The sequence below is a fragment of the Denticeps clupeoides genome, chromosome 12 (genome assembly GCF_900700375.1).
Source record: "Denticeps clupeoides chromosome 12, fDenClu1.1, whole genome shotgun sequence".
NCBI classification, from domain to species: Eukaryota; Metazoa; Chordata; class Actinopteri; order Clupeiformes; family Denticipitidae; genus Denticeps; species Denticeps clupeoides.
Genome location: NC_041718.1, coordinates 9407588 through 9428374, shown reverse-complemented (window position 1 = coordinate 9428374; position 20787 = coordinate 9407588). Strand labels below are relative to the sequence as shown.

At 42.5% G+C, this 20787-nt stretch overlaps 1 protein-coding gene across 1 annotated transcript; it reads left to right on the top strand.

Annotated features, from left to right (window-relative positions):
- Positions 1 to 1667: 1667 nt before the first annotated feature.
- prdm2b (PR domain containing 2, with ZNF domain b) lies at positions 1668 to 11171 on the top strand. The gene is made up of 7 exons (XM_028999414.1): positions 1668 to 1788; positions 2456 to 2559; positions 2729 to 2881; positions 3723 to 3849; positions 5650 to 5757; positions 6525 to 10930; positions 11033 to 11171. Exons 1-7 carry the CDS (start codon positions 1674 to 1676, stop codon positions 11051 to 11053), a joined length of 5034 nt encoding a protein of 1677 aa, XP_028855247.1. The 5' UTR covers positions 1668 to 1673; the 3' UTR covers positions 11054 to 11171.
- The last annotated feature ends 9616 nt before the right edge of the window (positions 11172 to 20787 follow it).

Below are 20787 nucleotides of genomic sequence, written 5' to 3'. Positions count from 1 at the left end.
CACTCCGTCCACCGGGTCAGAAAGGCGACATCAAACGAATATACGTTTTAAAGTTAAGCCTCTTTATATTTATTCTCGTCGTGATTAATACCACCTATCAGGTATACATCTGGTGTTTGTTTCTCTTCAACGCCAAGTCCTCTCCGTCGTCCTGTCCTCCGAGCCGCTGGCGAACTTGTACCTGTTCTGCGGGGACGGAGAGCCGGTGTCCTGACCAGCCTCCTCCGTGGGTTCCGTGGGATTTCGCCGGACGGTGAAGATTCTGGCGAATACATTTACGGGACAGTCCCCCCCCCCCATAATAGCGAATAGTTTCTCAACCAGAAGGCACAGCTTCCTTAGCTTTATGTTGCAATTGATATAACTGAAAACTGATCATATAAACGAATATATATTTATTTTATGACAAATTCTGATATTACAGACTGGTGTGGTCATGGAGGACAGAAGGACAACACGTGTGACCACAAGCCTCCATAGGAGAGCAGCCGATAATCACATCAGACCTTTAATACATTCCAACATTTTCCTGGAAGTAGTGTTAAGATGAGAAGTGATGGACATAGTAATGTTTTTTTGTTTTGTTCAAGTTTCAAGACTTTGGCACTGCCGGTTGTCGTATTTTATTTTGGGGCAGTGGTGGCCTAGCGGATAAGGAAGCGGCCCTGTAATCAGAAGGTTGCCGGTTCAAATTCAGGATTCCTGATCCACCAAGGTGCCACTGAGCAACCACACACTGCTCCCCGGGCGCCAGTCATGGCTGCCCACTGGTCGCCAAGGGCGATGGTTAAAAGCAGAGGACACATTTCATTGTGTCACCGTGTGCTGTGCTGCAGTGTTTCACAGTGACGACCACTTCACTTCCCCTTTTTCACTTTCGTTATATATTCTATTACCGTATTGACACTTTTTCAGACTCTTCCACCGCTGTAGACAGTTTATGCATGGTGCATGCTACACACTACGCATTCATAAGTAGTCACCTTCAAACCTAACAAAGTCTACGTCTGGTTCTGTTAGAAGGGGGGTCTGGGGAACAAACGTGTCTGCTTAAATATTAATGTCTGCTTTTGTTTTACTGAAGGCTTTTGAGCCAGTTAAAGAAATATTCGATGCGCTGGCTGGTTTCGTGTAAATTTGTCTGTGCAATTGAAGGCAAGTATTAAACGTAATCTCTGGATCACGGCTGAGAGAATGACTGCAATACCCCGGGTAACAGAGAACAGAAGAAGTGTTGGTACAGTCATCTGGGTGTAATCCATTGTCTTTGTGGGCTGGGCACAAGTTACAGGTAGCTGTTTTTTGTTTTTTTGCCTGAGGGCTGCCAGACAAAGCATCGTATTCAAGTTACGCCACTAGATCTTCTGTCCTTCTGCATGAGAGGGGAAAAATAGCAACATCCGTTCAAACACAGATGACACTAATTCTGTATGGCTAAATATTGTGTTTGAAGTGCAAATAATTCTGCAGTGCACAAATAATCTGGCATATTTTGTACGTTGCCTGAATCTAAAATGACCTAGAGCCTAGTTCTGAGCATTGGCTGTAGTTTCACAACGCCGAAAACAGTATATAACAGATCTATTTCTTTTTCAAAGTTTTATTGCCACAACGTAGAACGATTGGACTGTTGAATGCTTTCTTTAACAGGAAGGATATGTTTGTAGGAACTGATGGACGTGTCAGGAGCTACACTGGAAACCCTGGATGATATCCCACCACATGTGTGGAAGGGTCTGCCCGAGGACATGATGCTCAGGCCATCGGCTGTTGATGGAAACCGTATAGGTGAGTACATGTAAGGTTCAAATGCTAATATAATAATCATAGATCACCATTTAAAATTTGAAGTACTTAATGCTTTTGACCGTTGTAGAAAGTGTGCAAATTAAGTTTTGTTAAATTTAACATGGCTGGCCCCCGAAATCCATCGTTCAATTATGTGTATACATGAAGAGAAGTGAGGATTGAGGGTGTGAAGCATTTAGAGTCAAGGAGCATCCTAAAGCAATCCTGTTTGCAGTGTTTTGTGAAAACAGAAATAGTTGCCCTGGAGACTGCCGACAATCTGGCAAATACTGAGCATTAATGGTCAATTATGATGTATAGCTGTATATGCAGTTGTGATTCATTTATATAATCTTATATAGAAAGAATTCTTCATCATTTGCCAATATAATGTATTATAGTGAAATAAATTTTTGTATAGAGGAGGAAACAAATAGGAAGTTTACATTTTAATGAGTTCCATCCATGGATGTTGCAGCATTTCCTATGCACTACTTGAATTCCTCTTCTTTGGTGCTTTTTATTAATTCAGAAGGGTTGAAAATCTAGATTATTCACACACAGGACATGCTTTAAACTGCCTCTGAATTCATGGAACTGACTTCTGCGTGGAATAACTATCATTATTTCAGCACTGCTCATGATGTCTGCTGTGGTGTCCACTCAGGTGTCTGGGCTTCGAGAATCATTCCCAAGGGTAAAAGGTTTGGTCCTTTCATAGGCGAGAGGAAGAAGCGTTCCCAGGTGACCAGCAATGTATACATGTGGGAGGTAAGGCGGTAGATCTGAATTTCATATGAAAGATTAACAATTCTTCAATGTTATCAGGTTGTAGCTGGTAGGTGACGTTCAAAAAATGACATCTTAATGCTTTGAGTGAGTTCGCATGCTGCAATATACTGAATATGTCATTTGTGACTATGCTTTCTGCTTGTGATAGGTGTATTTTCCAACAAGGGGATGGATGTGCATTGATGCGACGGACCCTATGAAGGGAAATTGGTTGCGCTATGTCAACTGGGCTCGGTCTTCTCAAGAACAGAATTTGTTCCCCTTGGAGATCAACAGGGCCATTTACTACAAAGTGCTACGGGTAGTTTACTAACTGTTTTTAACTTTTTTTTTTTGTCAAACTAATTCTCCTAGTCTTTGTAAATGAAAAATGTAATGCTTTTTAATTTTTTTTTGCTTTTATTCACTGCTTTTATTCGAAACACCGAGACTGTATTCGCACCTTGTTTCTGTAATGTTGCATACGGCGTCCCATCTGTTTGCCACGCCCAACTTTTGCTAGCCGTCGTTAAACCCTTTACTGTCAAGGCAGCAGCTGTGGGAAGAACATTGTCGGGGTGGTGGACCACCCTCAACCCAGAGGTGACAACAGTATGTGCTTTTTTTTTTTTTTAAACGCTTAAGAATTTCTCAAGCACGCCTGGATTGTCCTTGAATTTGTTCCATTTCAGGATGTGCACAATGTCCTGGTATTCAAGGATATTATACACATCAGTTTTGGCCCTGAAGTGTAGACCACTGCTAGTGCAAAAAATATGGGGTCCAAAAAGCCCAAGGTTATGCGCGACACTGTGAATCGTTTGTCTAATAGAACTTTTTCCCATTTTATTTACTGTCGCCGCCTGCTGGCTCTCCCGAGTAGTTACTCTCCGGTGTCAGTACACGTTTTCCTCGTTCTTCCCATTTTTGACACACTGAACATTGATCAGCTCGGACCTCATTCTTCGGGCCGTTTAAACGCACGCGCAGTGCAGGCCGGTTTAAAACGACCTTTTCCCCAGCACGCCAGAATCGTAAATCTCAAAGTGTTCCGCAGGACTCCGGTGTGACTGAAGCAGGAAAAGGCCCGAGCGCTTCTTCCTCGCTCGTCCCAGCAAGGCCGCTTCCGATTGGTCCCTCACCCTTTTCCTCGCTCGTTGCAGCCAATCGGAGCCGGGGAAGAGCTGCTGGCCTGGTACAATGGGGAAGACGACCCAGAGATAGCAGCTGCATTAGAGGAAGAGCGAGCGAGCAGTTCGAGTAGGAAAAGTTCCCCGCGGGCCAAACGAGGTAAACGCGGTCGTTAGTTGTTTTTGCTCGTTTTGTTTTGCCCACAGCCGCGTATCAACGTTCGTCGTGCTCGTTAAGTGCGCCGGGACCGCCGCCTCTGCTAACGTTGCAGCCTGTGCGTGTGAAGCCGATTAGCCTCCAGTCGACATTCGCCGACGTCGCCGCTGCGCCTTCGAATGGAAGCGCGGCGTGCTGTCAGGCGGCCCGTTCGCGAAGTTGACTCTGCAGTTTACGGGCGTCTCCGACGCGTAAAAACAACTCGCAAGCTGGACGGGGGCTGCGCGTCTCTTTGCTAGGTGGCTAATGAGCCGAGTTGTGCTGGAGCGAGTGACCTTTCCAGGCTGCTGCTCGGTCGGCTCCATCGACTCGACTCGACCCGATCGCCGCGACCATTGCACCATTCGTCGTCTTTATTCCGCGGGAGAGCTTCGCCCAGCTCGGGCCGTCGGTGTGCGCCGAGTTGCCCTCGGCCAGCCACATCGGCAGCACCGTTTCGCCCATGTTGGGGAAGACGCCTCAGCCCCATGTTTGAAAAGTCTGCCAGATTGCGGGTTGACTAGATCCAATATGCGCAGTGTACATCCACCGGTGTGGTTTGGTACGAGATATTTACCCAGATATTTTATCATCAGTTAATGTTACAGGACAAGGAGCTGAAGCGACGCGCTTTCACCTTGCGGCTCGCTAGTCGGGGTTCCACCAGCCACACAACTAGCCAGCTTCACTCGTCACGCCTGTTACTGGAGAACTCGGGACTCGTTTCTTCTAAATACTCGGGCTCAAGGGTTTATAACTGGCCAAGTAATCTTTTATGCAGCGATTCTGCTCGCTCCGGTTTCTCGTTTCAATGCTCCATGTAAGTTTACACCAAGTCCTGTCTAAATAAAACACAGCTTTAGGCGCCGTTCGTCCCGTCGGGAAGCTCGGCCGCAGGTTTGACAGTAGAGGACACGATGCCATACATGTGACGGAATGTTTTTTTTTTTTTCTTTCTTCAGAATCCATGTTGAAAATGAACATAAAAATCTGTTAATTGTTTCTCTTTTAGCTGCTTAAAAATGTATAATTTGAGCTCTAGTCAATGCATCATATAATGTAACACGAGCAGATAATACTCTGACCTCATCCCTTCCTCTTATAGGAAATTCTTTAGCTAGACTGACAGACCGTTTTGAATATCTTTTCTAAGGTGGGTTTTCGTCAAGAAAATGGGCCATGGAGGGGATTTTTCTCTGTTGTAGCCTGTGTTTGAGTGTGCCAAAGTCATGTGTTTGTGCCATGAATCAGGCTTTGTAGAAGATGCTTCCGATGACCTTATTCCAGAGACACTAACTGACACACACGCATATATATATTTATGATCAGAAAAATCTAACTTTACATCACATCTTCATGGCTCAAATTCTTGTTGCTGCAGGGTTTCATTGTCACTTATGTTAAACACATGGAGAAGCAGGTCAAGTCAGTTTTTTAAGGCAGACTAGCAGGTAGCAGCACTTTTTGCAAAATTTGCAAAAGCTGTCAGTTTAGTTTTCTTTGTATTATTCCTATTGTCTAACTGTATTCCAGTATAGACAGAATGTTGTATTGACAACTGTTGCTTCTCCTTCTTTAAGGTTACTCTGTTTCTACACATCTATTCATTTTAGATCAGAATGTCAGCTGCATATGTACGTCAAAATGTGCACATGTACTGACAGCCTATTGACAAGGTTATTGTGGATGGGAGTGCTGCTTGTTACAAAGCTCTGTGAAAAGAACTGGGAAGGACTTGAAATAACCTTGTCTCTCTTCCCAAAGCCAGGAGGAAGTTGCTGGAAAAAGCCAGACAGGCTGGTTTGGGTGGAATCTGGTGTCCCAAGCAGACAGGTGGACCTAAACACACAGAGATGAGAGATTCTGAAGAAGGTGTGAATAGAGCAGTATTCAAATTAAAATAGTGCATTTTCACATAGGGCTGGGGCAATATGGCAAAAATTATATATATATATATATATAGTTTTTAAATCAGTTTAATCATGAATCACGTTGCTTCTATATTCCAGTACCTTAGCAGCCCAGACATCCAAAAATGCAAACCTTCAGTCTGAGGTGAAATGCATTTTATATTTTAGTTTTTGGGGTACTTTCCCTCTGCCATGCTCAGAAGTTTGGTTCTCGAGATGTTAAAAGCCTGCCCGCACTAAAATCTGATTTTTTTTTTTATATATATAAATCTTATTGTGCTAAGCAAAGAAATCAGGATTCTCTCTTTCTAGCACAGGCTACATGAACAGGCAACACACGTGCTAGTTTTCGCGATATTTTATTCAATTTGAGGGAGCTGTCATCAATATGTGGGAGATCCCTGGAACTTCTTGTCTTCATTTAAAATGAATTTAAATACTATAAATTTCTGCCATTATTATTGATCATGAAAAATGCCTAAACTGATCAAAGAATGATCATGCTAATATTAATCTCATCGATTGAGATTGTTATTGCCCAGCCCTACTATCACAGAGTCAGTATCAGTTGTTGAAATTTGGCGTCTGAGGTGAAGGAAAAAGTACTCTATGGCTAGGTTTAGATTTTCATAAATAATGATTTTTTTCTAAAGAGTTACTTTAATAGCAATGTACTTGTAGCTGCTTTTGCGTTCAGCTTTATATTGTATTTTTGTTTCTACTCTGCAGGGGTGAATGAGGAAGACGACAGGCCTGCTTCCTCTCTGGGGCTTGTGCAGGAGATTGCTTCTGCAGTGCATAAAGATCCCAAGGACTTTAAGTCACTCCCTGTTGAAGTTGAGGTGAACCAGGGACACACAGAGCAGTCCTGTGTCCAGCAAATCTCAGACCATCCCACTGACATGGAGAAGAATGAACCACCATTAAGAATCAGTACCCTTGATGAGGGCCCTGTTAGCCCTCCGTGTGATACTGAAAGTGCATCTCCTGCACTGAAGACTGACATTGATGCTGAACTTGATCCTGAGGTTGATGGCGACACTTTAGGACAGAACTATCCCTGTGAGCACTGTGAACGTCACTTCTCCACCAAACAAGGCCTAGAGCGTCATATTCACATACACAGCACAAGTCAACAGACCCACATCTTTAAATGCTGTTATTGTGGGAAATCCTTTGGTTCTCAGGTCGGCCGGCGCAGACATGAGCGAAGACACGAAAACGTGAAGAAAAAGCCTGGGTCTCTTGCTGGAACTGCTTGCTTGCATAGCCCTGTACAGGCAAAGGATGCATCTAGCCTTGACAGAGTTACTAGTCCACTACAAAACGGTGGGCCCTCCCAAAGCGCTGAAGCTCAGAGAAGGGATGCCACAGCCGAGACTGATCGGCTTATTGCTGATGAGAATGGGGAACCTAAAGACCTTCATATTTGCAAATATTGCAACAAGGCGTTTGGTTCTCACACAAATATGCGCAGACACCAACGCAGGATCCATGAGCGGCATCTCCTTCCAAAAGGTGTTCGTAGGAAAGAAATGCTGTTACCTGAAACACAGACTATACAACAGGGCCAACCAGCAGCGCTCCAGGAAGGCTCTCCAAGTCAAAGTCCTCCTACAGTGTATGTTCCCAGTGTGGATACAGAAGATGAGGGTGAGCGGGATGATTATATGGTGGACATCTCCAGCAACATTTCTGAGAACCTCAGTCTTTACATAGATGGGAAGATATTACCTACAAACACTGTCAGTAGCTGTGACGTGATTGAAGTTGATTCCAGCTCTGCGGCCTTATTTGGTCTTAATCCTGTAATAATCAGTCCTGAGCAAATCAACCAAGCTTTTAAATCAGAAATTCCCTCGTCTGCTGTGAAACTGGTTTCAAGCGTAAACCAAGCTGTTGGTAAGAGGAGAACTTCAACACCACCACTTTTACCAAATATAAAAACAGAATCCGATGTGTCTTTGTCATCTTCCTCTTCTGTCCTAGTTGGAAATCTGTTACCACAATCCACAGAGACACTAGCTTTTCAAAAGGAGAGAAATATTTACCTTTCTCCAAAGCTTAAACAGCTTCTGCAAACCCAAGACAGTCAGAAGCCTGCCGTTTCACTAATTGCAAACAGTCATCGATTGGCTCCTCCCCTATCAGTAACTACGCTACCTGGAGCATCTGGAAAGTATAAAAGAAGAACTGGGTCCCCACCCACCTCGCCACAGCAAAACCCAGGTCCAGACTCTGAAAATTTGAGGAGTGAATCGGTTGCCCCATTCATCCTAAAGGTGCCAAAGCTGGAAAAGCTTTCTGTGTCTCCTACCTGCAGTCCTTCTAGCCATGATGAGAAGGATGTCTTGGGTAAAGACTCATTCAAAAATTGGTCCGCTTCAAGGAGCGGCGGAAACTCGTGCAATCAGCAGCCTCTTGACCTGTCAAATTCAATCGGTCAGAAGAGCCCCAGTGTTAGCAAAGGACCTGGAGAATCTGTGTTGGACTTGAGTGTCCATCGGCAGAGCACAGCTGACCTTGACGGAAAGGGAAGCCTGACACTACAGTCTGCCACCAAGAAAAGGAAACCCAACACCAGCATGCTGGAGAAGGTGTTGATGAGCGAATATGCTGGCCTAAATCCAGTAGGGGAGGAGGCTCTAGGAAGCCCTGACACCAGTGCTTCACCAGCTAGTATCACTGGCACCTGTCCCACTAGCCCAGTTTCAAATTCTGAAAGGCTTCCTCCAGAGTCAGCACATCCGTCTCCACCTTCTTTGACCCCCATGACTCTAAACCCATCTTCTCCTTGTTCATCTATCTTAGCATCTCCTACGCCGCCACCACCTGTTCTGCCCACAGTTCCATCACCCCCTACTTTCCCCCATTACCAACAGTCAGATTGTCCATTGCTGTCGCCAAAAATGTCACCTAGGCCCACTGAGTATGAGGAAGTGGAGAGCTCGCCGAGTCAGCCACTGAGCACTCATGATGTAAACTCTTCAAGGGATCCCAGTCCCATCACAGAAGATTCCTTGTCAAATTCAGAAACGCTAGCCAGGCTTGTTTCCCTAACCTCTGAATCAGTTCTCTCTCTGACAGCAGAATTAGAGACCGATTCTGGTGGAGGTCCACAGTGTGTTGGTGACTTAGACTGTCTTTCTAAGAAAAGCCAAAGTGCTTCCACAGATGAAACAAGAAGTCAAGATCTGGTGCCATCAGAACGGAGCGTGAGTGACCACTCCCCTCATTCTCCTGTATCAAAACCTCAAAATGCAGAATGTTCTGTGGCTGACCCCTCAGGCTTATCGGATCAATCCTTTAAACTGAGGCAATCATTACTCAAAATTGAAAAAGAGGTTTGGAAAGTAGAAGAGGACCAAACACCTGTTTCTGTGGTTAATTCTGCATCCAACCCTCCTCCTCAGGATAATTGTTCCAAAGAGGTAGAAACTGATCAGGAGACATTTGCTAAGAATTTTGTTTGCAATGTCTGCCAGGACCTTTTCCACTCAATTAAGGAGCTTAGTTGTCACATCCCATTGCATGCTGAAGAGTGGCCATTTAAGTGTGAATTCTGCGTTCAGTTGTTCGGGAATGCCACTGCGTTGTTGGAACATCGCTCCTCTCTCCATGGTGTTGGTAGGATCTTTGTTTGTTCTGTGTGTAGCAAAGAATTTGCATTTCTCTGCAACCTCCAGCAGCATCAGAGGGACCTGCATCCAAAACAGTCATGCTCACATGCGGTTGTTGAAAATGGTAAGTTGAGGCCGCAGAACTACACCAACCCAGCTATGGCAGATGTGGAGACCAGCCCTTCAAACACGGCCTCTGATCCATGTGCGGAAGAGTCTCCTCAAGATTCTCCCATGACTAATAAGGATGATGGTATTCGTAATGAAGAAGAAATTGAGGAGCAGGAAGATCCCACTGAAGAACTGTACACTACAATAAAAATCATGGCTTCAGAAGCAGGCAAGCCCAGAGGTCCAGATGTACGTCTTGGCATTAATCAGCATTACCCCAGCTTCAAGCCCCCTCCATTCCCATACCATAACCGAACACCAGCGGGAACTGTGGCCTCTGCCACCAACTTCACAACTCATAATATCCCACAGACATTCAGCACAGCCATCCGTTGCACCAAGTGTGGCAATAGCTTTGACAACATGCCGGAGCTCCATAAGCACATACTGGCTTGTGCTAATGCGAGTGACAAGAAGCGCTACACTCCTAAGAAGAATCCAATTCCACTCCGGCAGATCGTGAAACCACAGAATGGACTAATTTCACCGGCATCTGGAGCCAGCTCAGGCCAGAATGCTTTCCGTCGAATGGGACAACCCAAGAGACTCAACTTTAACCAAGAGGCTACATCCAAAGTCAAGTTGAATGCACTTAAAAAGAAAAACCAATTAGTCCAGAGGGCTATATACCACAAGAACAAGTCTGCGTCCTCAGCCAAGAAAGTCCTTATTAAGAAGGAAGAGGAACAAGAAGTCCATGTATGTCCACACTGTAGCCGTGAGTTCACATACCCTGCAAGCCTCAGCAAGCACATAGCAGTCAGTTGCCCAATGAAACCTGTTCCAAAGAAAGGCAAAAAAGGGCCACCAGAAGTATTGGCTTCTCATGACAAAAATATGAACCTTCGTAGAAGAGCTGCAGAAGCTGAGATTAAGCAAGAGCTGGACCCTGGACCAAAGGCTCTTGGGAAAACGAGGGCTCGTAGCTCAGAGCTGTTGGAAGGCGATGCCTCTCTCACTGGTAAAGGAAAAGTTGGTAACTCACACATGCATGCCAAGAGGTCTGCCTCTCAGGCCCTTGTTACTGCACCCCCCATGAAAAAAGGCAAAAGGAGTGCGGGTCCATCTCCAACCCAACCCTCTGTTCTCACAGCAGAGGATGCTGCAGAACGTTCCTCTGTGAAAATGCAGCGAATGGGCCGTGACCCTCCACCTAAGAAACCAGCGGAGATGAAGGCTCAACTGCAGCCGCATCCCCAGGCTTTTTCTAAGAAAGAGGAGCGCATGAGGACTCGTGAAAGGGTTGGGGGACCAGTCACAAGAAGTCTCCAGATGTCCTGCTCTGTGGATCCAGTTGAAGTAAAGACGGAGGATCTCGCCAGTCAGGAATCAAGGGAATTGCAGGTAGATTTCATAGTGCAAAATTTTCACACATCCAGGAATGCTTTTGCACAGCAGTTTGCAGTAATGTATAGTTTTTTTTGTTTGTTTTTATTTCTCTAACAGGACTCAAAGTTATCCAGGTAAAATTATGTGGATACCTTGTTGGCCGGGGAAGCAACCTATCTCATGACGATCCTATGGATTCAGCACGCATGTGAAAAGGATTTGCTGTTGGACTAAAAAAGGACAAGACTGTCTGGACTGACACCATTTGGGAGCTTTTACCTCCGTTTAATTTGGGCTATTCTCTTAATGCACTTTGATAAACGAGCCTATGTTTGACATGTGCATCACTTAAACGGAACTGTAGATGATTAATAAATATGAATATATATATTCAAAGTAATTGATAATATTCACTAGGGTTCTGTTGTAGCTGTTGTATTGCAAGTGGCAATCATTTGAGTCATTACAGCAACTAGCATGGTTGTTTTTTTGTTTTTTTTCCTTCCCCTTCTTCACCCATTTTTTTCTGTTATGAGGACTTTAAAATGCATGTGTTGAGCATCAGCACACTGAGCCTTTTCCTGTTTTCATTTTTGTCTACCACTTTCTACAAACGTGTTGATTTTGAAAGAGAATAACGGTATTTAATTTATGATTTAAATAATCATGTAACATTTTTTTTCCTTTTTTAAAATAAACAATATTACATGTATAGTGGCTTGTCCGTAATGGAACAAACGTGAAAACGGTGAGCATGTGCGGCATGACCGTTTCCTTGTCTTAATCTGCCAGACATTAAGCCATGCCCTCCCCTATTTTTTATTTTTTTTTGAAAGCATTAATGTAAGACTACATGCCTTTAGTGCACGGACCTCTGTAGCACATGCTTCAAGTAAAAAAAAGAAAAAAAAATACATTATCACTCACAGAAGCATTGTCATAAACACTGATTGCAGGGACAAAACCTATGTTAATACATCTTCATAGTTAAATTGAAAACCTTGACTGAAAGCACTTTAACCATTTTGAAATTACATTTGGAGACATAACAAGGTTTTGGCGCTTTTATTGGAATTCATGTACACTGTTTCTGATTTATTTTTTATTTTTCCACAACATTCCATGGTTTAGTCCAAATGCGCTGTTTTCTTTGGACAAATAATGTAAATTGCTGCGTATTTTGAGTCCTTGATTGTCCAACACAGTGCCTGAAGGGAATATGATGGCTTACTATAGTTGCCATAACACTCATGTATTAACAAATAAATCATCACCGTTCAAAGAGTTTTGGAACCCTCACTGTTAAGCTCCGCAAATAAATGTCAAAATTGCAATAATGTGTTTCAAAGATTCATGGTCATGACAATGTAAGAACTGAAAACCAATTAATATAACATTTTCCTCTGCTGTGTTGTAAATTAATTGGATCATGGTAAGCAGCATATCTTATACAAAATGCCATTTCCTTTGTTATTATTGATTTAACTTTTTATCTGTTGAATTCCAACTAGCTTAAGGGCACAGATCATCTGTTTAGTCACTGGACAAAATTACAAATGAGAGTACATTCGTTATAACGTTGCAGTAAAACTGACATTTAATCTGCCGACAAGTGTCGTGGCATCTGTGTTGGAATTGGTCCACAAAACTAGGTTTTATGATCAGATTCAGTCTGTTCAGTAGTTGGCTGCTCAAAGTTCAATTCTATTGAATTGACAGTTTAAGTCCTTGAGAGCATACATATGGTGATATATATATATAAACATGAATTATAGTTCTATGAATATTGAATACAATTCAAAAGGAATTATATGCAATTATCATTGCTCAGTGGTATTTAGTGCATAGGGGGACATTATGTTTAATGCCAAGCGATGTTATTTAGAAATTCTATGAATAAAGTTAATCCACATGCAAAATTAATTCACATTCCACATGCAATTCTATGAATAAAGTTAATCCACAATCAGATCCATAAACTTAAATATAAACTCCTAGATGCACATGGACTGTTCTGAAAGATCTGCTTATATTACCAAGCCAGCAAACAGGGGGAGCACAGTGGGCCTTTTTGGTAATGGAGTTGATGTTGGTGGTCCAAGTGAGATCGTCTGAGATGTGGACTCCCAGGAACTTGGTGTCTTTTACAGTCTCAACCGTGGAGCCATGGATGCTGAGTGGGGTGTGTGTGGGGCGAGTTCTCCTGAAGTTGACGATCATTTCCTTTGTTTTGTCCACATTCAGCGACAGGTTGTTCTCACTGCACCAGGCAGCCAGCTGCTGTACCTCATCTCTGTAAGCCGACTCATCGTTGTTACTGATGAGCCCCACCACGGGCGTGTCGTCGGCGAATTTGATGATGTGGTTCGAGCTGTGCAGGGCGGTGCAGTCGTGAGTCAGGAGTGTGAACAGAAGTGGACTGAGAACGCAGCCCTGAGGGGCTCCGGTACTCAGCTTGATGGTGCTGGAAACGTTCTCGCCGATTCGGACGGACTGAGGTCTCTCTGACAGGAAATCCAGTATCCAATTACAGAGTGAGGTACTCAGTCCCAGCTCGGTCAGTTTCACACACAGTCTCTGGGGGATGATGGTGTTGAATGCTGAACTAAAGTCTATGAACAGCAATCTAACATAAGAGTCTTTATTGTCCAAGTGTGAGAGGGAAAGGTGAAGTGCAGTGGATATCGTGTCCTCAGTTGACCTGTTTGTGCGATAAGCAAACTGCAGAGGGTCCTTTTGGTGCTTTTCACCTGTGCCATGACAAGTCTCTCAAAGCACTTCATGGTGATGGGGGTCAGAGCGATGATTCTCATCTCTGCTGACCGATCTAAAGAAAACTAAATTTATACACAAAAACATATATATATATTTGATGTCCCTGTATTGATACAATATCACCACGTAAAAATATTGCTATATGTTGCTGTATCGATATTTCCCTAGTGTGTGTGTGTGTGTATGTGTGTGTGTGTGTGTGTGTGTGTATGTATGTATGTGTGTGTGTGTGTGTGTATATATATATATATATATATATATATATATATATATATATATATATATATATATATATATACACACACATATATATGCACACACATATATATACACACACGCGCACACACACACACACACACACACACATATATACACAGTTTGAGTAACATTAGTGTGTAAGTTACTTGACATAGTGTCAGTGTCATGTAAAGAGTTGTGTTCTACAACATTGCACACGATGAGGTGACAGAATGTTTATTGGCCAGAGGAAGAGTAGAAAAGCCTATCTTGTTACTGTGTGTTGAATAGTCTTACAGCACTGTGCCTGTGTGCATTGCCAGATGGCTCAAAAGTGACAGCGCATGATGCGCTTTGTCTTTCTGAGACATTGCGTGGCACAAATGTCCTTTATTGCAGAGAGTGGTGTGCCGATGATCCTCTTGGCCTTTTCTGCGCTGGAGGCGCAGAACCCATGTCATGGTAAAAAAAAAGATTTATAGTGAAAACACCAATGGAAACAAAAACCTGGAAGAATAAGAGGAACCAAAACAAACCCTAAGGCTTGAGACATATAAGATAAATTAAGATGATCATATTATCAGTCTCACAAGTGACAAACTATACAATACACGTCTGGATGGGAACAAACACAAGGTAAGTCTTCGTCCACATTAATGCGGCAGCGTTTTCGCTCCTCTCTTTTTTCAGGACGCTGGTCACTGGCTCCTTATCAGTGGCAGCGGTGCTTGATCATGGCCCTGTTTTCAGGCTCACAGGCGCTGGCTGTGCACCCAGCAGCAGCACTTGTAAACATTTTAAACATACAGCGTGTCTGGAATTCCATATTAATGTGCTGTTTAGTACACTTAAATATTTTTATATGTCTGAGATTTAAGTATGTACTGGACACTACGATGGTTTCAGCATTCCGCAGTGGAATGTAGTTGTGACAAGGACAGACAGAGGCCTTCGCGAAATGTTGTAGTGACAGGTCATTTACACAGACACAAAACACGCTCAATACATGATACACATGTGGAGTACGGTGTTACCATATGCTATTACACATGCACAGACTGTGTTGAGACATTTGGTTTGGTTGGGTTAGACCAGGGGTCAGCAACACACGGCTCTTTCATCCTTACAGTGCGACTACCTGTATCTTTGGGAAAAAACAATAATTGTTTTTTTTCAGTTGTAGTTTGAAATGTGAAGGTTACTGTGATCTTGTAACATTAAAATACAATGTGTTTAAGTTTTTTATCTCAAAATATGCCTCAGAAATGCCGTATGTGCGTATACACCCGCCACTACGCCTGGCCAAATATGACGCCTCTTGGGGTGAGTAAACAGTTGTTGTGTTTAATGATTTGCAAATATGTTGACTTTAAGTTGATAAGTAAGTTGTGTAGCAATGCTTTGCGCTTTTGGGTTTTTACAATAGTCTGGGTGATTAAACAATCATCGTGTCCTCTGAGTCTGCATGCATGTTCGTGTTCTAGTGAAAAAAAAAAAAACACGTGTTCTGGCAGCGTCTCCCCTGTGCAGACACGTGCAATCACCCCTCCGCCTATCAGAGTAGCAGAGATCAGACAACGCAATGGGCGAGTGACTGGTTAGGTCCTGTAGTCCTAGTTATGACTTTAGCACTTTTCAAAGCAGCATCCATGCATGCACACAACAGATCAAAAGTTTAGGGTCATTTAGTAATGTCATTTTTTTAGATGGTAAACTAGATTGTTTGCTATGAAAGTAATCAAAGACATCAAATGTGTCAAATACTGCAGTCCAGACATTGTTGATGGTGTAAATGACTTTGTTAGGTGTCAATCTCTGTTAGTGATGGAATATATGTGTACATGTAGATAGGATCTATAGAGAGCAACTACTATTCAAGGGTCAGTGGTGGCCCAGCAGTTAAGGAAGCGGCCCCGTAATCAGAAATCCCAATCCGTCCCCACACACTGCTCCCCCGGGCGCCTGTCATGGCAGCCCACTGCTCACCAAGGGTGATGGTTACAAGCACAGGACACATTTCGTTGTGGCACTATGTGCTGTGCTGCAGTGTTTCACAATGACAATCACTTCACTTTTCACTCTAAATCTTTTAAATCTTTTTTTAGTATAAACTGATTATCAAAGCAATAAATATGGCAAAATGTTACACTACAGTATCTCTAGTACATCAGCAGATATGGGTTTGTCATTTGTCAATGGAGATTTATCACCCTTTTGTCATTTTTCTATTCAATGTTAATTTTTTACATTTACATTTATGGCATTTATCAGACACCCTTATCCAGAGCGACTTACAATCAGTAGTTACAGGGACAGTCCCCCCCTGGAGACACTTAGGGTTTAGTGTCTTGCTTAGGGACACAATGGTAGTAAGCAGGATTTGAACCTGGGACTTCTGGTTCAAAGGTGTGTTAACCACTAGGCTACTACCACCCACATTTTTAAAATTTTTGAATGGTAGTGTATAACCAACTAAATTACTGGTCTGAGTGATCATGGTGATACGGCCTGAATTCTTCTATCTGACTTTTCTTTTATCAATTGCTTTATTTAAAACAGTTTACCAAAGTGCTTGCTGTGGCATTGCAGCTACACTATGCATTACAAATGACTTAAGCCCAGTCCTTGGGTGTGTGAGGGAGACAAGCTTTTCTGCAGTGCCTATTTTCAGAATGTCATACTTCAAAGTGCATTTGATGCATGTCACCTCAAAGTTGCAGGCACATTCCATTCGCCTACATATTGGGGATATTTACTTAGGCTCGAACAAATTGGAAGATTGTTCTTTCTGGTCCTCTCTTGTGAGGTGGCGGCTGTCACAGGCTGTGACAAACACGTCCCCTACTGACATCACTCTTGCAACTGATTTTTTGTTATCCTGAAAGATTCGGAATGTGGTGTTTATGGAAAAGCTACACGTTATATAACTTCGATTTTATTTTTAGGTGTGTCAGTGTGATGTGCCTATCCTGATTTGAGAGTATGCTGGTGTGGGTTGGATGTAAAATTGTTTTCAGCGTATGCAGTGTGCTCTGTAAAGGGTGTCGTAAGTGACTCACAGCAAGTCACAATATGCTTCTCTGACACTGAAGCGAGGTAACAGTCGTTGTCTGAAGTAATCCTTCAGATCTCACATCAGCTCAGGCTGTCTGAAAAATGACCTCTGATGTCCATCATTGCGACACTCACACTGTGCACTAGTGAACTCACTGTTCCTTCTGCTCTTTTGAGAAAGTGTCTTTCTCAGAGTGACAGCCATGGTTTCACCTTTTAAGAGTGACATGGGAGTGAATTGAATGTGCAAATAATCGACAGACAATCTTTACTGATTATGTTTTCACAGTGTGAGTGGAATGGGTCAAGCATGGTCTTCTAGACAATTTCATTCAACTGTTGGAAACCAAATACTCTAATACATTGTTCTCAGTTCGTTTAATCTATCAGATGTTTCCATGAATAACATTTTTCTGTGGTCTTGCTTGAGGCCTAGATTTAACTTGGCATGGAAGAACCTGGAGATTAGAATACATTATCATACTCCTTAGCACCAGGAGCACTGCTCTGCTTCAGTAATCCAAAATATGTTTGCTGTGCTGGTAGAGCTGTGTGCAGCCACAGCACATGCACTGCAAAATTGAATTACGGATGTGCATCTGATTTGGTGGAAAGGAAAGGGGTCTTTATACTGGGAAATTACCTGACTCTGTTACGCTTCCTTTATTTCACACTTCAGGTCCTGGTTCCTAAATGAAACATTTGTGTTTGTAAGGCCATGCACTCATTTTTTGTGAGTGTGTGTGTGTGTGTGTGTGTGTGTGTGTGTGTGTGTGTGTGTGTATGTATGTGAGTGTACCTAAACTAGCTCCCATTAGCTTCTCTGCTGCATCTCGGTTTATTTAATGCTGGAACCGACCACAGACCTGCATGGCACTGCATTTTTATTAATAGGGCTGTGGCACCTTGCACAGCAATTAAGTGCAGTGATATTTCATCCTGACAGTTTGAGCATGGCATGGTGCTCTCATAATGTTTGTGCACACACACACATACTAACACACATTCAATCTTCAATGCTGTGAATCACTTTGGAGATAGAACCTAACTTTATCTCACTGCTCCAGCTGCTGAGTTTCGTCACTTGAGTTAGTTCTTTAAATGAGGATGCTGACAGCAACAGTTTTTTATCAGGTTACTGGATTAGTTTGTTGTAGGACACCCTATGAAATCCTGTGTGTTTTGTAATATTCATGGACATAGGGATATTTCATCTCAATTTTTGTACAATACTGGGAGATTGGCAAAAAATGCAAGAAATTGGAGGGACATGATGGAAGTAAATTTCCACAGATTGGCTGTTGCCCTGGTGATTTTATATTGTATTACAGGTATTTACCACTTTACATTTTGAAGATGTAGCGTTATTACATCTTGAAAACAATATTCTGATGCATGGGAGTCACCAAAGACAGATGAGAAAACACCGAAGGTGGCGTGCATTTATCATATGAAAGTGAAAAAAACTGAAAACACTGAAATTTACCCATTAATGACTGCTCTCAAGTCATGTGACAGTGTTTGGTCCTGTTTTGGTGTGGTACACATTCTCACCAGATGGACCACACCAGAGTTTGTGATTTGTGAACACCTCTTTTACTGGGTCTCTGTGTGGTTCTTTTGGTGCATTGGTGCAAAAAAAAAAATGTCAGGGACTGGTAGAAAAACCTGGATTAGTCTTGGAATATGAAAAGAGAATTTTCCAGATCTTGAAAAGTTTTGGAATAAAAAATAAAAATATAAAGTTATGGAAATGTTATTGCACTCTGATTGATACATAAATGCAAAGTACATAGTTCCTGTAAGACTGGGTGAGAAATGTTTTTCTGCGTTTACAACTAGCGTAGGTCTACAGCAAGTTTGTTAGCTTTACCACGTCACAGTACCACAGTACAATGGCAGTGAACCATGTCATGTGGTGCTGTGTGCGTGGCTTTCATATTCCAGCACCTCCGCAGCCACGTGTGTCCCTTTAAAAGTCATAGAAATTACATCTGAAATCTTTGCCTAAAACTGATGGTGCCCATTTTACTCGTACTCAAGTTTGCGCAGTAAATGAGCGGTCACGTAATGTGTTATAAGTAGCAATGGAAACATGTATACTAATTGGGAGAGAAGGAGGCTTTGGTTGCATTAAGTGGTAATGATCAATACATGATACATATATGTGTGTGCTTGTGTGTGTACACACACAAACACACACACACACATCAAAATAAAAATAATTGAAAAGTCATGGAAATTCTTTTGCAAAAATGTTTAAAAATAGGATTCCTAATTTTTTCTTGTGATTGTATTTCACATGTATTCCTCTCCAGTGGTGTGGCGCCCCACCCAGCACATTAAACTGCGACCCAAATCTGTGTGCTGCATTTATGGATTGTGGTGGGTATGTGTATGGATATGGGATAGGCTATGGATAGGGTGGTAGTAGCCTAGTGGGTGACACACTCACCTATAAACCAGAAGTGTCCCTACCATTGTGTCCCGGAGTAAGACACTGTCCCTGTAAGTACTATTTGTAAGTCACATCAGAATTTTTCTCGTAAATATATTTATTTATATCAGAAATAAATATATTAAACATATATATATAAATATCACCATAAATATAAATGTAAAATGGATAGTGAGCAAGTGTGTAACAGTTGAAGGTGTGAGGGGTACCTTTAAGACTCTGTGTTATGTGGTGGAGTGGAGCTATCAGCCTTGTGTGTCCTAATTTGTCTTATGAATGGACAGATAGAAATGTTCCTCCAAGGGATAGTAAGCTTGAAAGTCAATAACTGAAGTAAGATGGAAATCACCAGCATCTGCGTGAGTTTGCCTTCTTCTCTCCATGCTCTCCAAAAACTACTTCAATCGGAATATTTGACAATTGAACTGTTTCAAGTGACATGGAGGTTTTTGTTCAGATGGACTGGAAGTCTGTCTGGCATGAGTTTCATGTACTGTGGGTGTTTTTATGAAGAGGGCTGGATATTTTTTGTCACTGTACAGCATTGATGTGTCATTATGTCTAGAGAAGTCTGAGACTATTCTCCCTTGTAGTTAATTAGCACCTCCATTTCAGACTGTGGTGCAGTCCAAATTTTATTTGCCTTATTATTTGAATTCAGTTGAGTTCATTTATAAAATGTTAGATCTGGGTAGTTATTTGATATATTTTTTGAAACTCTGCTTGCTCCCCATTCACAGAAGGACCTGCACAGTGGTGTTCAGCAGAACCCAGATCTCTCTTTCTCTGGTGACAGTATGCTGTCGCCACCGCTCAAAAGGAATAATATTAAAGTACGTGTGTATTTGGGAGGGTAATTAATTCCAGCGGGCCGCTCTGATGGGCATCTCGAGCTGTCAGTTGAAAGCCGCTTGCATTGTGCTGCTGCTGTCATGGACACGGTGATGTTGCTAAGAACCTTCTTCACGCTCCTTAAAAAAAACAATGTTGCTTTCCTGATTTTCTACTGCATGTGACTGTGGCTCATGGAGCCTTTAGGCACCTTTTTTCTCAAACTGGGGGGTTGCAAGATAGCGATGTTGAATCAGTCTTAAACATTAAGAGGATATATCATGGACCACACGGTGGCATGGCAGCAAGCATGGTCTGACAAGGTTGTTTGAAGCTGATATGAGGATATATGTCCTGTTTTGCAATGATCATCAATATGAAATACTTTTTTCATGGGGATATACTACAAATTGGCACATTGTGTTGAATTTATGAATGAACACTAAAACTGTCTAAGAAAGCGGAACAAAATCAAAGTATTTCCTAAACAGGAAGATTTTTATCTTGCATCTTAAGT

Bases quoted from the DNA above. Each gene is read 5' to 3' on its own strand.
- prdm2b (XM_028999414.1), top strand. From the start codon at position 1,674: ATGGACGTGTCAGGAGCTACACTGGAAACCCTGGATGATATCCCACCA. The intron at 2,560-2,728 runs GTAAGGCGGTAG...TGCTTGTGATAG, and splicing joins GCAATGTATACATGTGGGAG to GTGTATTTTCCAACAAGGGG. The intron at 3,850-5,649 runs GTAAACGCGGTC...CTCTTCCCAAAG, and splicing joins TTCCCCGCGGGCCAAACGAG to CCAGGAGGAAGTTGCTGGAA.